This window comes from Rhinopithecus roxellana, chromosome 6, assembly GCF_007565055.1.
Source record: "Rhinopithecus roxellana isolate Shanxi Qingling chromosome 6, ASM756505v1, whole genome shotgun sequence".
NCBI classification, from domain to species: Eukaryota; Metazoa; Chordata; class Mammalia; order Primates; family Cercopithecidae; genus Rhinopithecus; species Rhinopithecus roxellana.
In genome coordinates, this window is record NC_044554.1 from 141,230,937 (window position 1) to 141,248,305 (window position 17,369).

General features: G+C 35.4%; 1 protein-coding gene across 1 annotated transcript in view; it reads right to left on the reverse strand.

The window, feature by feature from the left end:
- Positions 1-17,369, reverse strand: part of AGMO (alkylglycerol monooxygenase) — a 372,156-nt gene that overhangs the window by 175,680 nt on the left and 179,107 nt on the right. Inside the window, exon 10 of the mRNA XM_010370787.2 lies at positions 15,732-15,848. Coding sequence (XP_010369089.2) covers positions 15,732-15,848 — 117 coding nt within the window. The remainder of the gene's footprint in view (positions 1-15,731; positions 15,849-17,369) is intronic.

Here is a 17,369-nt window from a genome sequence, read left to right on the forward strand (position 1 = left end):
TTCACAGGCAACTGAAACTCGACATGACTAAAACACTACCTTTGAGCTCCTCCTCTACACCATATATTCCCTAGTTTTCTTCATCTTAGAATGACACCTCCTAGCCTTCAGTTACTGAAGACAAAAACCTGTGACTGGTCCTTAACTTTTTCTGTCACTGTCTACTTCTAATACATCAGAGATCTATTTAAAATATATCCAGAATAAAACCATGTGTTATAAACAACACGACTAATACCCTGTCCCACCCCAAGATGTTCTCCCCAACAATTGTGGAAATACTCTTCTAACTGGTCTTCCTACTTCTAAAATTGCCTGTCCACCTACCACAGCCCCCAACCTACAGTACGCAGAGTGATCCTTTTAAGCTTAAGTGAGATCATGTCACACATGTTCTAAACCCTCCAGGGGCTCACTCAGAATAAAGCTCGAAGTCATCACTCTAGCCCAAATACACCATACCCCACTCTTAATCCTAGTGATCTTTCTCTCTTTAACTCATAATAAACCATGTCAGAAATGTTCCTGTTCCTGGACATGACAAATATTTTCTCCACTCAAGTCTGTTTCACCCAGTATTCCTTCTGCTTGAAATGACTTCCCCCAGTGAACATTAGGGTGCATTTCATTCAGGTCTCTATTCAAATACATGTCCTTGTCCCTCCGACATAAAATAGTACTTCTCCATAACTCTCTATAACCATTTTCTGCTTTATTGCTCTTCATATGATTTATCACTTCTATACACTTATATGTTTGTTGATGCATTCTCTGCTGTCTGTCTCCTCTTGCTAGGGTGTAAACTCAGTGAAACTTTTTATCTCTTTGTTCACTGTCGTATCCCAAGTGCCTAGAATATAATATTCAATATATGTTTATTGAATGACTGATAAAATGAATGAATATTTTATATTTGTGTTTTAGTATTAATATATTAAATGGTAATAATTCTTATTACATTGCTAATATGATATTTTGGGTAAATTGAATCTTTATTTCATTTTTTACAAATTCAAATTTTATTTTAGATTCAGGGGATACATTTGCAGGTTTGTTACATTAGTATATTGCCTGATGCTGAGGTTTGAGATAGGAATAATCCCATCACTCAGGTAGTGAGCATAGTATCCAACAATTAGTTTTTCAACCTTTGCCCCCTTCCTTTATTCCTGACTCTCTTAGTCCCCAGTGTCTATTGCTGTCATCTTTATGCCCAGGGTACCCAATGTTTAGCTTACACTTGTAAGTAAGAACTTGCAGTATATCGTTTTCTGCTCCTTCACTAATTCACCTGGAGTAATGACCTCCAGCTGCATTCATGTTGCTGTGAAGGACATGAATTCTTTCTCATGACTGTATAGTAATCCGTGGTATATATGTAACACGTTTTCTTTATCCAATCCACCATTGATGAGCACTTAGATTGATTCCATGCCTTTGCTATTGTGAATAATGCTGCAATGAACATATGAGTACATGTGTCTTTTGATAGAGTGATTTATTTTCTTTTGGATATATACTCAGTAATGGGACTGCTGTGTCAAATGGTAGCTCTGTTTTAAGTTCTTTGAGAAATCTCCAAACTGCTTTCCACAGTGGCTGAACTATTTTTTGTAGAGATGAGTTTTCACCATGTTGTCCAGGCTGGTCTCAAACTCCCGGACTCAAGTCTGGCCTCAACTTCCCAATGTACTGGGGTTTATAGGCGTGAGCCACTGCACCCTGCCTAACAGCAATATTTTATATTCCTCAAACTTTAAAATAAATTCCACTAAATTATTCAATCAGTAGTTTACTATTAAATTATTGTTTCTAAATGTTAAATATTTAAATATTAAGTACCTTAATAATTATTTCTTTAATTCCTTAAAAAACAGAATATCCTAAAAATTAGTTTAAAAGAAACTGAGAGTATTGAAGAGGGAATTCAATATACAACACATATGCTGAATTTAGGGTTCATTTTCCTATGGAACTTAAGTTTTTCTATATAGCATCCTTTGATAGACTAGTAAGGTAGATAGTCAGTTGAACTTCTCTAAATTCTACACATTCAGCTGGATGCAGTGGCTCATGAATGTAATCCCAGAGCTCTGGGAGGCTGAGGTGGGCAGATCACTTGAGGTCAGGAGTTCGGGACCAGCCTGGCCAACACGGTGAAAACCCATCTCTACTAAAAATATTAAAATTAGCTGGGAATGATGGCACATACCTGTAGTCCCAGGTACTTGGCAGTTGAGGCAGGAATAAACTATTGTTTGAACCTAGGGAGCAGAGGTTGCAGTGAGCTGAGATTGTTCCATTGCACTCCAGTCTGGGTGCCACAGCGAGACTCTGCCTCATAAATAAATAAATAAATACACTCTACAAATTCATTCCATGAATATATATTGAGTATGTGCTGGGCATTATGGTAAATATGAGTTTGAGTAACCAAGAAGAACAAAATCCCTGCCCTTGAATTCATACCACCTTAGTCTTTGCCAATAAAACCATTGGCCAGGTACACTAGAACAAAAGGAAAAAAAAAAAACAGAATATAATTTATAGTTTTAAAGACTATAAACATTTAGTCTCCTGTGTTTTAAACAATATGTGAAATCAAATGTAACTTATTAGTTTTTTTATAACAGGGAGGATTATATTTTTCATTCAATTTACTCCCATTTCAAATTATATACTGCTGGTTTATCTTTCATATAAAATATCTCTCTCCTAAAGTGCTAAATTGAAATTATTCTAAATTAGTTCCATTTTAATTTGGATATATGATCACTTCTTAATCATAGAAAGCATTTGGGAAAGATCATAACCATAAATAGCCTTTTGAGGCAATAAATTGTTTTTCCTTTTTAAAAACTGTCAAGTTTCACCAGGTGTGGTGGCTCATGCCTGTAATCCCAGCACTTTGGGAAGCTGAGGTCGGCAATTCACTTGAGGCCAGGAGTTCGAGACCAGCCTGGACAAAATGGCAAAACCCCCTATCTACTAAAAACACAAAAATAATACAAAAATTATCCAGACATGGTGGTGACACATGCCTGTAATCCCAGCTATTTGGGAGGCTGAGGCAGGAGAACTGATTGAAACTGGAGGAAGAGGTTTCAGTGAGCTGAGATGGCACCACAGCACTCCAGCCTGGGCAACAGAGTGATACTCTATCTCAAAAAAAAAAAAAAAAAAAAAAAAAAAAAAAAAATATATATATATATATATATATATATATTTGGTAGCTCTTGTTTTCATAGGTTTCCCAGTGCAAGGATGATGGTATAGATTCGTAGCCCCAAGTGTGCCTGCAGAACCCTGTCTCCTCCAACTTTCTTTAAATAGATGGAAAAAATATACTTAGGAAGAGATATCATTAACAACACAAAAACAGCAGAATTACATGTTTGATGCCATGTTACTTAAACAGTCAATGAATGTGTGGGAATTCTTCTTTTGCCCACAGATATTAAGAAGAAGAAAGCCCTTTTGTTCTTGAAGAAGACCATCATTGTCCTACCCTTGCATGGGAAAACCTTAGTGGTCAATACAACCTCCTCTCACGTTTCCCCATCAAACAAACCTCACAAAGGAGCTATCAAACTTGGTCACCATATCCTAAAATAACAGTATGTTTCTATATGAAAGAATTTTTTTTAACTTTATGCATTGTCAAAGATGATTTGATAATATTTTCCATAATTTTATTCTAAAGATTTAGAAATGAAAAGTCTAGATTTTCTTATGATCACAAGATGGTGCATTTTTAGTAGTTTCCCTAAAAGGTGCCTGACAATGTCTGCAAAATTCATTATTTTGATTAATGCTCATCTTGTCAGACATCTGTAAAATGAGGCTAATATTGTCTAACGCATAAACCTCTATAACTTCTGATATGAAGGCAGCAGATTGGGTTTCCTGGCACACTTATTCTGCTGCCCTCATTACCGCTATAGCTCTGAGGGCTCCACCTTCCAGATGCTATGAGCTTATGGATTTGTCATGCTGAATCCTAAGGCCTGAAGATGCTTCCCAGTGTTACAACATAAACACAAGAGCAGAATCCAATGTGACACCATACTGCAATGTATAATTATATGTGAGTCTCAAGAATCTGTCTTGAAAGCATTTCTTGCTCTTTAAAATAATTGTCAATATTGGCTATCTTATTATTTTTCCTACATTTTCAGAACTCCCTAGGTGGCTACTACTAAAGCATACCAACAAGAATATAACTACAATAAACATTTGCTAGAGTTTCAAGCAAGAAGCAAACACAATAAATATATCAAAGGTGAAAATATATTGGCTAAAAAGTATAATTAGCATGTACTTCAAAACATTGAATTGACACGGAGTTCATCAGTTTCTACAAAAAATTTGACACTATGGTTCTACTCCATTAAAATATAAATGTATACCTGATAAGATAGAGAAATTCACCCTCCTACCTGAAAAACAATAGCAATATATCTGAAATGATTGTTTTCAAATCACAGGGCACCAGGCAACAAAGAACAGCCATCTCAGGGAAATGGGATACAAATAATATGATCCATATTGCACCAGTTTCCTACCTTGAGAGTTTCTAGGTCACAACACAGAGGGACTCAGAGGAGCTTGGGGTATTCCCTGAATTGCGGAGAAGGACCCAGGATTTGAGAGAAGCCAAGGAGGCTAGCGTTTGGAAAATAGAGTACCAAAAAAAGGGAGAGTTATACATGGAGAACCCTAAAATTTTGCAGAGTGCCAGTCAAGTCTTTAGTGTAACAGCTCATGCGTGATACACTGAAGAAATTATCCAAGGGCAAAAAAGGATCAGAGTTACAATGCCCAGTATGGGTATAATGCATGTTCCTACCAGACAGACTGGAAAATCTCATGATTCACTGGACATTCACTGAGTCGAGAACACCAAAGGGTTGTGCCTCAGTATTGGATAGTAATTAGTCCAGGACTGAAAACCTCTAGCAAAGAAAGATCCTACAACAGTTGCCACAAGAGTCGGTTGTTAACATATTATCTTTCTTGAATGCTCCGTAAAACTATTTTGTGGAAGTCACTCTGAATAATTTGTATTTGCTTTAAGATCTCACTGAAATCAGCACAAATTTCCATACACTTTTAAACGGAAACTTTTATTTTCTTACTAAGAAACAAGTGGATCTATGAACTACATACCTTTTCATTATTTTCCAAAACACAGAATAGAAAAGGTGTTAAAAGACCATTTCAGAGAGACCTACCAGACTCTCTTTCTAAATGGATTGCTTTTTTTTTTCCTTTTTTTTTTCTTGAGACAGAGTCTCGCTCTATCACCTAGGCTGGAGTGCAATAGCACAATCTTGGCTCCTGCACAACCTCCACCTCCTGGGTTCAAGTGCTTCTCTTGCCTCAGCCTCCAGAGTAGTTGGGATTACAGGTACCTGCCACCACGCCTGGCTATTTTTTCTATTTTTAGTAGAGATGGAGTTTCAACAGCTTGGACAGACTGGTCTCAAACTCCTGATCTCAAGTGATCCACCCACCTCGGCCTCCTAAAGTGCAGGATTACAGACATGAGCCACTGTGCTTGGCCTCTTTATGTGGAATACTTTTAATGAGGAAATGTAACTCCAAAGAACTGTGCATTTAGACTGGAGTTTCCAAAGCAGGATTAAATTGCTTAATTTTTAAATATACTTAATAAATCAAAGTAAGATTGTAATTTAAATTATGAGGAGGTTATCATTGATTGTGTTATATGATAACTTTTTAAAGAAGCTGCCTGATACTCACCAAATTAGAAAAGACTAATAGTGATATAAAGATATATTTAATCTCAAAGTTAACATTATATTATTTGATGCATATGACACTATTAAATGTGTAATTTCCCAGTTTATTAATATATTTAAATATAGTGGACAAAAATAATGCATTTGGGAAAATACAATGATCACTTTTCTACATTTCTGTAGTCTATGCTTATTTGAAAGGTAGCTTTCAAATTCATTACATTCATTTCATGGCTTTATATTATAATTGATGCTCATTTTGGCCCACATTTCTTTTTTTTTCCCACATTACCTTAGTTACCACCTAAAATCTTAACGAAATGAAATCCCAAGGGGGTAGACTACAGAAAAACAGTATACCCTGGACATTGACTTGAAAGGTTTCATGTAGAACCTAAACTAGATCTAATTTGTGCAAGTGACACTCTCTGCTATGAGAGTAGACCAAAAAAATTGATATTTTTACAGAAGGTTTTTTCAGTGGGTTTATTAAAAAATGCCAGCATGAAAACATTAGTTACAAAATTGTAGTGCCCATAATGTTTTACAGAGCGTGGCATTCAGGGGAATTAAAAACCATAAAAATGTTTCCAAATTTATATTGGATACTCTCAGATGTCCTGTTAACTTGAAGTATATCATCAAAGTAATCTGTGTTCAAATGTATCTGCAGTAACTTTATTACATATCCTATTACAAGACCTTATTGAATATTCAAACTGTTTTTTTGTGTGTCTATTATTTAAAAGGGAATTGCCTTTTCAATTTTGGTTTGTAGAACATGCTAGTGCAATACGTATTTTTATTTCAAACATGTATTCATGATATCACCCCAGGAAGTGGACCCTGGCAGCTGAGGAATTGATTTTTCAAGCATTACTAAACCAAAATCAACATAAAAGTCCGTGGGTCATATCACTAAATGAAACACTATATATTTAAATGTATGCTCTGCAAGTTTCAGTAAGAAAGGAATGTGTCTCTTATGCCTTTGTGGTGGCCATCAAATTGCTTTTTTGACTCCCAAAGTTATTTATATAGAACTTGCATACATAAAACAAGCAAGTATTTATCTTCTCTAATATATGCATAAACAGAAAAGGCTGTGGTACCACAGTAGGGTCCCCAATTACAAGTCAGCCACAACTTTTCTGTGTGATTATTGGCTACAGTGAATCTGGAAAAAATATTGCTGTTGGATTTTAATGTCTTTGTATGCTTTTAGACATCCCTGAGACTAGAAAGGCACTATAGAATTTTGCAAATAAGCAACCTTTCTTCCTGGTAACACAGCATATTCTCAGCAAAGAAAAACACATGTGGGAAACAAGCAAATGCACCTTTCAAATTTAATCTGTGTCAGGAATGAAGCTGTCTCCAAGTCTAAGTTCAGTTTGAAAAGGGTTTCAACACCTGATATTTCTCTTTGTCAATATATCGACATGAGTTTCTCATATAGTTTTTCATGACAGTAGAGAAATCTTGTGAAAACCATGCTGTAAGTCATATCTTTTAATGTACACAGCATCTCACTACATTTTTACCCAGGAAGCACTCACTCATGCCCAAGCATTCAAATGTTAATGGCCACTTTTTCAAAATTAGCATGGAGGCTCACATAGCTTAAAATGAGTACATCTCCATCTTTTGTTTCTATGAATCAGTATAATTTATTTAGAGATTTTATTTAATATAACTAATAAAAATCAATAATGCAAACTGTACTCAACATTGGTCAGTATATCAAGAGTTGGGTATTTAGACACAGATGACCTGGCTTTTATTTTTGTCTCATTCAACTGTGTAAGCTCTATTATTGATGTACATTTTAGTTCTATTTGGGGTGAAAATATTAAGTTAATATATTAAACAAAGTAATCAGTGAAATTAATATATTAAACAAAGTAATCAGTGAGACCTTATGTTAAACAGATATGAAGTCTAAGCATTTTGGTGGTTTGATGTGTAGGTGTGTACTGTCAAGAGTGATGTGGTTCATGCCACTGTTATAAAAGCTTTGGTCCAAAAAGAAATTCTTGTTTCAAATTTTGTCATTTTGGAGGCAAAAGCCAAATAAACCTGGTACAATATGCAGTTTGTTTCATCATTAGCTCTAGCACATGTAAGAAAAACAAACAGTAACTGTATGTCCAATCATTACATTTTCCAAAAACGTCTGGCCCCATAGTATCCTAGTTCCTATGTTTGCTTCACAAAATGGAAAAAAGAATCGTCATTTTCTGCTACAATAATACAATTCTGTCATATGTTTCCATGTGGCTTTTCCTTTATTTAAAAAAATACATATTTGGACAGAGAGCACACAAAAATTTACCTATTGTTTAAAGTCGGGGTTCCTATATGGAGAATAATTTGGTTACTAACTTTGAACACACACAAAAAAGAAATATATATGGACAACACCAATCATTAAAGTTTTGAAATAATGTTAAAATTAAAATGGGTGTTCTTGGTTTAATGTCTGTTTTGTCAGAAACTTGGATTGCAGCCCAGCCTTCTTTCTGTTTTCCAATTGTTTGGTAGACTTTTCTCTGTCCCATTATGGGATCAAATCAACAAGAAATTCTAACTATCCTAAATATGTATGCACCCAACACAGGAGTACCCAGATTTATAAAGCAAGTTCTTAGAGCTCTTCAAAGAGACTTAGACTCCCACACAATAATAGTGGGAGACTTTACTACCCCACTGATAATATTAGATCATCCAGGCAAAGAATTAACACAGATATTCAGCACCTGAACTCAGCACTAGAGCAAATGGACCTGATAAATACATTCAGAACTCTCCACCCAGAAACAACAGAATTTACATTCTTCTCGTGACGTGACATATAATCTAAAATCAATCACAAAATTGAAAGTAAAACACTACTCAGCAAATGCAAAAGACCTGAAATCATAACCCACAGTCTTTCAGACCATAGCACAATCAAATTAGAAATTAAGACTAAGAAATTCACTCAAAACCATATAATTAAATGGAAATTGAATAATCTGCTCCTGAATCACTTTTGGGTAAATGATGAAATTAAGGCAGAAATCAAGAAGCTCTTTGAAACTAGTGAGAACAAAGACACAACATACTAGAATCTCTAGGACACAGCTAAGGCAGTGTTAAGAGGGAAATTTATAGCACTTAAAGTCCACATCAAAAAGTTAGAAACATCTCAAGTTGACAACCTAATATCACAACTAAATAACTAGAGAAATCAAGAGCAAAGAAATCCCAAAGATATCACAAGAAATAACCAAAATCAGAACTGAACTGAAGGAGATTGAAACATGAAAATCCATTTGAAAGATCAACTAATCCGGGAGCTGTTTGGAGGAAAACATTGATAAAGTAGAAAGACTGCTAGTTAGATTGATAAAGAAAAAACAGAAGATTCAGATCAACACTATCAAAAACAACAAGGAGTATATTGCCAGTGACCCCACAGAAGTACAAACAACAATCAGAGAATATTATGAACACTTGTATGCACGTACACTAGAAAATCTAGAAGAATTTCCTGGATACATACACCCTCCTAAGACTGAACCAGGAAGATATTAAAACCCTGAAGAGACCAGTAGTGAGCTCTAAAATTGAGGCAGTAACAAATAACCTACCAATCAACAAAAGGCCAGCACCAGACAGATTCACAGCCGAATTCTACCAGAAGTATAAAGAAGAACTGGTATCATTTCTACTGAAGCTGTTTCAAAAACTTCAGGCCAATATCCTTGACTGACAGCAATGCAAGAATTCTCAACAAAATACTGGCAAACCAAATCCAGCAGCACATCAAAAAGCTTATCCACCATGATTAAGTAGGCTTTATCCCTGGGTGCAAGGTTGGTTCAACATACACAAATCAGTCAATGAGATTCATCACATTAACAGAACTAAAGACAAAAAGCACATGATTATCCCAATAGATGCAGAAAAGGCTTTCTCTAAAATTCAACACCCCTTCATATTGTTCACTCTCAATAAACTAGGTATTGAAGGAAAATGCCTCAAAATAATAAGATCCATATAAGACAAACCCACAGCTTATATTATACTGCATAGGCAAATGTTGGAAGCATTCTCCTTGAAACCAGCACAAGACAAGGATGTCCTCTCTCATCACTCCTATTCAACATAGTATTTTAAGTTCTGGGCAGGGCAATCAGGCAAGAGAAAGGAACAAAAGGCAACAATAGGAAGAGAGGAAGTCAAACTATCCAGATTTGCAGACGACATGATTCCCTATCTAGAAAAGCCCACGGTCTCGGCCCAAAAGCTTCTTAAGCTGATAAACAACTTCAGCAAAGTCTCAGGATACAAAAATCATGTGAAAAATCCCTGGGATTTCTATACACCAATGACAGTCAAGCCGAGCGCAAAATCAGGAATGAACTCCATTCATAATTGCCACAAGAAGAATAAAAGCCTAGGGATACAGATAACCAGGAAGGGGAAAGATCTCTAGAAGGAGAGCTACAAAACACTACTCAAAGAAATTGGATATTGACACAAACAAATGGAAAACCATTCCATGCTCATGGATAGCAAGATTCAATATCATTTAAATAGCCATACTGCCCAAAGCAATGTATAGATTCAATGCTATGCCTATTAAACATTCTTCACAGAACTAGACAAACATTGTCATTCTTCACAGAATTAGAAAAAAACTACTTTTTTTAAAATTATACTTTAAGTTCTAGGGTACACCTGCACAATGTGCATGTTTGTTACATATATATACATGTGCCATGTCGGTGCGCTGCACCCATCAACTCATCATTAACATTAGGTATATCTCCTAATGCTATCCCTTCCCCCTCCCCCCTCCCCACAATAGGCCCCAGTCATGTGTCCAAGTGATCTCATTGTTCAATTCCCACCTATGAGTGAGAACATGCGGTGTTTGGTTTTCTGTTCTTATGATAGTTTGCTGAGAATGACAGTTTCCAGCTGCATCCGTGTCCCTACAAAGGACATGAACTCATCCTTTTTTATGGCTGCATAGTATTCCATGGTGTATATGTGCCACATTTTCTTAATCGAGTCTGTCACTGATGGACATTTGGGTTGATTCCAAGTCTTTGCTATTGTGAATAATGCACATGAAAGCAAAAAAAGAACCCAAATAGCCAAGGCAATCCTAAGCAAAAAGAACAAAGCTGGAGACATCACATTACCCAAGTTTAAACTCTACTACAGGTCTACAGTAACCAAAGCAGCATGACACTAGTACAAAAACAGTCACATAGGGCAATGGAATGGAATAGAGAACTCAGAACTACAACTGCACACTTACAACTATCTGATCTTTATAAACCTGACAAAAACAAGCAATGGGGAAAGGATTCCCTATTCAATAAGTGGTGCTGGGATAACTGCCTAGCCATATGCAGAAGATTAAAACTGGACCCCTTCCTTACTGTATATACAAAAATTAACTCAGGATAGATTAAAGACTTAAATGTAAAACCTAAAACTATAAAAGCCCTGTATGACAACCTAGGCAATACCATTCAGGACACAGACACAGACAAAGATTTAATGATGAAGATGCCAAAAACAATTACAACAAAACCAAAAATTAACAAATGGGATCTAATTAAACTGAAAAGCTTCTGCACAGCAAAAGAAATTATCAACAGAGTAAAAAGATAACCCACAGAACGGGAGACAAGTTTTGCAAACTATGCATCCAACAAAGGTATAATATCAAGCATCTATAAGGAACTTAAACACATTTGTAAGAAAAAGACAAACAATCCCATAAAAAGTGGGCAAAGAACATGAAAAGGCACTTTTCAAAGGAAGACATGCATGCAGGCAACAATCATATGAAAAAAAAGCTCAACATCTCTGATCATTAGAGAAATGCAAATCAAAACCACAATGGGGTACTATCTCTCGCCAGTCAGAATGGCTACTGTTAAAAAGTCACAAAATAACAGATGCTGGTGAGCTTCTTGGGAAAAAGGAATGCTTCTACACTGTTGGTGGGAGTGGAAATTAGTTCAATCATTGTGAAAGACAGTGTGGAATTCCTCAAAGACATAAAGACAGAAATACTATTCCACCCAGTAATCCCATTACTAGGTATATATCCAAGGGAATATAAATCATTCCATTATAAAGTTAAATGTATGCATATGATCATTGAAACACTTTTCACAGTATCAAAGACATGGAATCATCCTAAATGCCCATCAATGATAGACTGGATAAAGAAAATGTGGTAAGTATACACCATGGAATACTATGCAGCCACCAAAAAGAATGAGACCATGTCCTTTGCAGGGACATGAATGGAGCTGGAGGCCATTATCCTTAGCAAACTAACACAGGAACAGAAAACTAAATATCAGCATGTTCTCACTTACAAGTGGGAGCTAAATGATGAGAACACATGGACACAGAGAGGGGAACAACACACAGTGGGGCCTATTGGAGGGTGGAGGGTGGGAGGAGGAAGAGGATCAGGAAAAATAACTAATAGGTACTAGGCTTAATACTTAGGTGATAAAATAATCCATACAACAAACCCCTCATGACACAGGTTTGCCTATGTAACAAAACTGCACATGTACCCCCGAACTTAAAATAAAAGTTAAAAAAATTAAGATGGTTTTTCTCAATGCACTATTCAATAATCTCTATCACGACTTTCCGAAAACCTATTTAGCAGGACACATTGTATACACTATCAGATGCCCAACTAAAATATACCTTCCATTTATTTTGTACTAAAACTGTGCTGATTTTGTCCAGGTATATATGAGGAATGTGCTCAGAGGTAAGTGAGTACCACTTTATCCTGAGGGCAAGAATTATACTTGGTATAATTCAGTCATGGTTAATTCATGACCTGATGTTAGTTATTGGTTTAGTGTGGGCGTGTCCTGAGAAATGAGGCATGAAAGGAAGTTTGCTCAGAAGAAATGTGCCTCTGTGTGTGTTTTCCTTCTTAAATAAAATGAAATAAAATTAACAAGATACTCTAGAAGTATTGAATTTACTGCCTTTGGTCAAAAGCTATAAGGGCAGGATGACTGGAGTTATTGTAATTATTTTATGATGACAAAATCCAAAGGAATTAGAGAAGCCCTTTTAGAAGTGCTGCATGTTTGAACTGCTGAAGTAATCAATCCTGGAAACACTTGCCATATTCCAGACAAATTTAATTGAATATTCTGTTTTTTTAGAGTAGAAGACACCTAATGGACACTCCTACCATAGATATCTTAATGAAAATGTTATCCTACAGGCATGTTTATATGTCACTAGGTATTTATAAGTGATTAAATGCTTTTTTTTGAAAACAAGTTCAAATCACATATTTATGTGTGAGCACATCTGCTATGTTATATAGATCTAACATTTGTTATTTTTGCCTACTTGAGCCTATTTCCTTTTTTCTATAATATATCACCTCATTTTTTTTTTTCAAGTCACTCTGTTCTTCTTCATAGACCATGTGGATCCTGCATAGTTGACCCTGCCCTCCCATTCGTAGGTTAGGTACAGAATCCAGGACCACATACATAGATTCGTTCAGTGATGTACAGATAAACCAAGCCATAACGTCAGGCTCAATTTGGGTATTTTCACTTGTGGGGTTCTTTGTATGGCAGTATTTAACCTAGAGCAAGTTGGCAGCCATCTTGCCACCACGAAGCGTCACAGTTTATAGGAGAATTTGCCCTGAGAAAAGCATAGCTGCAGGAAGGAAAGAACATTCCTGATGACATTATTTGCCCTCTTGGGTCCAGCACTGTCTAAAGAAGCAATAGTCCCAAACTTTTCAGTAATGTTAGTTAATAAATCCACTCCACGTTGAATTTCTGCCATATACAATAAAGAAAAGTCCCACTTGACACTCCTGCCTAAAAGTCCTTCTCAGGACCTATTTCAAGAAGACTTCTTTCCTTATAATTCACTATATAAATCATATGGAACATATAGAACTGTTACAGTGGCATTATCATACTTAGATTATGATGCCTAATTAACTAAAATAATTAACTATTTTAATTAAAGGTGCCTAAGTAATTAAAATAGTTCCATAGGTCTTATATTGAAATTATTAATGATAATCCTAGATTAGATTCATTTTTCAGCATACATTCTTTATTAATTTCTTTTATGATGGAGTTTTTGAGTAGATCGACTGATGCCTATCAATAATACACATTGTTCTTTGAAAATGATTTATTATTATCTGTATTCACTGACTGTTAATCCTATCTTTATTCATTTAAGTTTTTTTCCTGGATTGCTGTATTTTTCTTTTTAGACTTTTTCCACAGCTCTTCGTATCTGAAGATAACATCTCTTCCATGTTTTTAATCTCTTTATTGGCTTTAGCACTGTACAATGGACGATTGATTTAGTTCATCTTTTTTTTTTTCTTTTTTTTTTTTTTTTTTTTTTTTTTTTTGAGACGGGGTCTCACTCTGTCACCCAAGCTGGAGTGCAGTGGCGCGATCTCGGCTCACTGCAAGCTCCGCCTCCTGGGTTCACACCTTTCTCCTGCCTCAGCTTCCCGAGTAGCTGGGACTACAGGCACCCGCCACCACGCCCGGCTAATTATTCTTTGTATTTTTAAAAGAGATGTGTTTTCACCTTATTAGCCAGGATGGTCTCGATCTCCTGACCTGATCTGTCCTCCTCAGCCTCCGAAAGTGCTGGGATTAGGCATGAGCCACCACGCCAGTCCTCAGTTTAGTCTGTCTTTTAATGCATTAGTTTAAGCTGCTATGTAAGTCATTAATTTTTGCATGCTAGTTATCAATTTTTATATTTTAGAAGTTTATTTTAATTACTTTAAAAATAACAGCTAGGACAGCTATCAGAATATATATTCAATTGTCTCACTGGATTAATATATCATCAACATTTTTAGCTCCTTAGGTGTCCTTCAATTTTTGCCAGCTGTTCTGTGCATTTTAAGAATTATGTTTTTGTATATTTCATCCATCAATTTTAAGTGTCCTATACGCCTTAAAGAATAAGAGTATCTTAACCACCACTTTGCTCCACCTCTGTTTCTTTCCAATACAACTATTATTCATAGAGTTACTGTGTAACCTTCAACATTACTGATTCACTGAGGTTTTCCAGAGGGTGCATATTTTATTGGTAACAAGGTATGAAAACAGCATTTTTTAAAAACTCATCTGTGATTCTATTTTTCACTTTACCTACTTTCGATTTAGTTACCTTACTGCTTTCATGTACCTTTTTAAATGATTTTAAAATTTTAAATGAAAAATATAATACAAATAAATCTATAAAACAAAACAAAATACCTGTTTTTCTCTTCTTTTTTGTTTGCAATTTACAGCATATTTTCATATACCTTATGTTATTTTTGGTCTTTCCAAAATCTAGGTAGTATACGTATTCTTTTTTGGCCAAAAAAGTGACCCCCAAAGTGGCGATCCCTGAACTTAATCCTGGTCTAGTGCTCTTCTATTTGCACCAGACAAATCGGAATATTCTGAATGTTTTAGAAAGGTCAGACTAAAGGAATTAAACTCTACCTTGAAACCCTTTAAAGTAATTCTATCAAGGAATTCTCTAAATGAAGGTAAATATGTTGAAATTGCTGAAAAGTATGCTTTCCCACACATTTAATTCTGAATTCTGAAGTATTTTTATTGTAATCGTAATAAAATTTGTTGATGGCAAATAATTTCTTATTTATCACACAAATTAACAGCATACCACTTGGTGAACATTCTACACAGAAGCAATTTGGATAGAATGAATTCATTTACATTTAGTAGTCTAGAAGATTTGTTTTACCTGTTTAAATGTGAGACATTGCCAAAATTACAGCAGACAACTACAGAGAAGAATAAACCATAACCTTAATATGGGAGCTTATTTTCATTTTCAAACAAAGTAACAGATAATGTTCTCACACTATTTAAAATGGATATTACTTACAGCTGTATCTGCAAAGGTCTCTTCATAAAACGCTAGCATCAGAGCAAACTGTACAACTGTGTATATCTTTAATAGCTGAGATGCAGATGATGAGAAGGGAACATCTTTCCCAGTGACCTAGGTAGACAAGAAAGAACCATTTCCTTTATATTGCTCCAGACTTATTTCTCTTACTGAAATTCACACTAAGAGAGATATTTGAAAAAATGTATTTGCTATTTTTTTTTTTAAAAAAAAGGCCAGCATAATTTTTTAAAATAGAAACTTGTCTGTAAGTTAGGATACTTTTTTTCCCATTTTGAAAGCATGACAATTATGATGTAGTCTGCCTTAAAGAGCAGCATAAGAACTAATTCAGCAAAATGTGCAAATTATAAAGATAGTCAAAATGAATGGGATGGATCTTTCCTATTTGATAATATGTCCATGATCACATATGACGCCAAAGGCAAAGTAAAAGAAAAAAACAGAAGGTAGCCAGACGCGGTGGCTCACACCTGTAATCCCAGCACTTTCCGAGTCCGAGGTGGGCGGATCACTTGAGGTCAAGAGTTCATGATCAGCCTGGCCAACATGGTGAAACCCCATCTCTACCAATAATATAAAAATTAGCTGGGCGTGGTGGCATGCACCTGTAATCCCAGCTACTCGGGAGGCTGAGGCAGAAGAACTGCTTGAACCCAGTAGGCAGAGGTTGCAGTGAGCCGGGACTGCATGACTGCACTCCAACCTGGAGCTGGGGGACAGTCTCAAAAAAAAGAAGAAAAAAAAAAAAAAAAAAACAGAGAGAGAGAGAGAAGGTAATCTTGGCAGTGTAGGTAATCATACTTCAAAGAAAAATACTATTTTGTTGGAAACAACTTTTGTAAAGTTATTTGTTGGAAACTTTAGAAAAATTATTTCCAATAAACTACGTTTTTACTCCAGCATTGAGTTTCCCCAAAATGCTACACATCTATTTTTTAATGCAGACTCCAGGACTCATATAACTTTAAAAACAGTATTCACTTTGAGTTATCTATTGACAAAAAGAAAAACAATAAATGGATCATAGCAAACAGGTTTTTGGAGTTGAAATATAAAAATTATTTCACCTATATCAAGTTGGCGGATGTTACACTACTAATTGTGAACATAAACAAAAGTGTCTGGGAAACTTACTCCAGGCAGCTTTGGTAACTGAATGAGAAAATGTCATTACTTAGATTAGGATTTTTTCAAAATAGTAATGTTTAAATAAAACCTGTTATTTTATTTTATTTCCTTGAAACATCACAGGCTAATTTTATACACATAGTATCATCCTTGAAATTAAGAGTAGTTTAGTCTTCCTATTGTTTCTGCATTACTATACATAACATTTATTTGATAAGAAATGACAACTTATATTCTAAATGATTAAAAAGAAACTTCTCTTTCTTTCCCAGAAGAGTAATTCTGGGTGAAAACTGAGTTTTTCATTTGGGTTCCTCTGTTTTAAACATCTATCTTTTTTGTTTTTGGTTTTCATTGTGGTTTCTGCATTTAATTCTTCTACTCTACTATAAAATGAATATAGTTATGGTTTGACCCAAAATCCATACTGCCTTGATGTGACTTTAGATACATCTGTTCTGGGGGCCTCATTTCTTCGTGAGT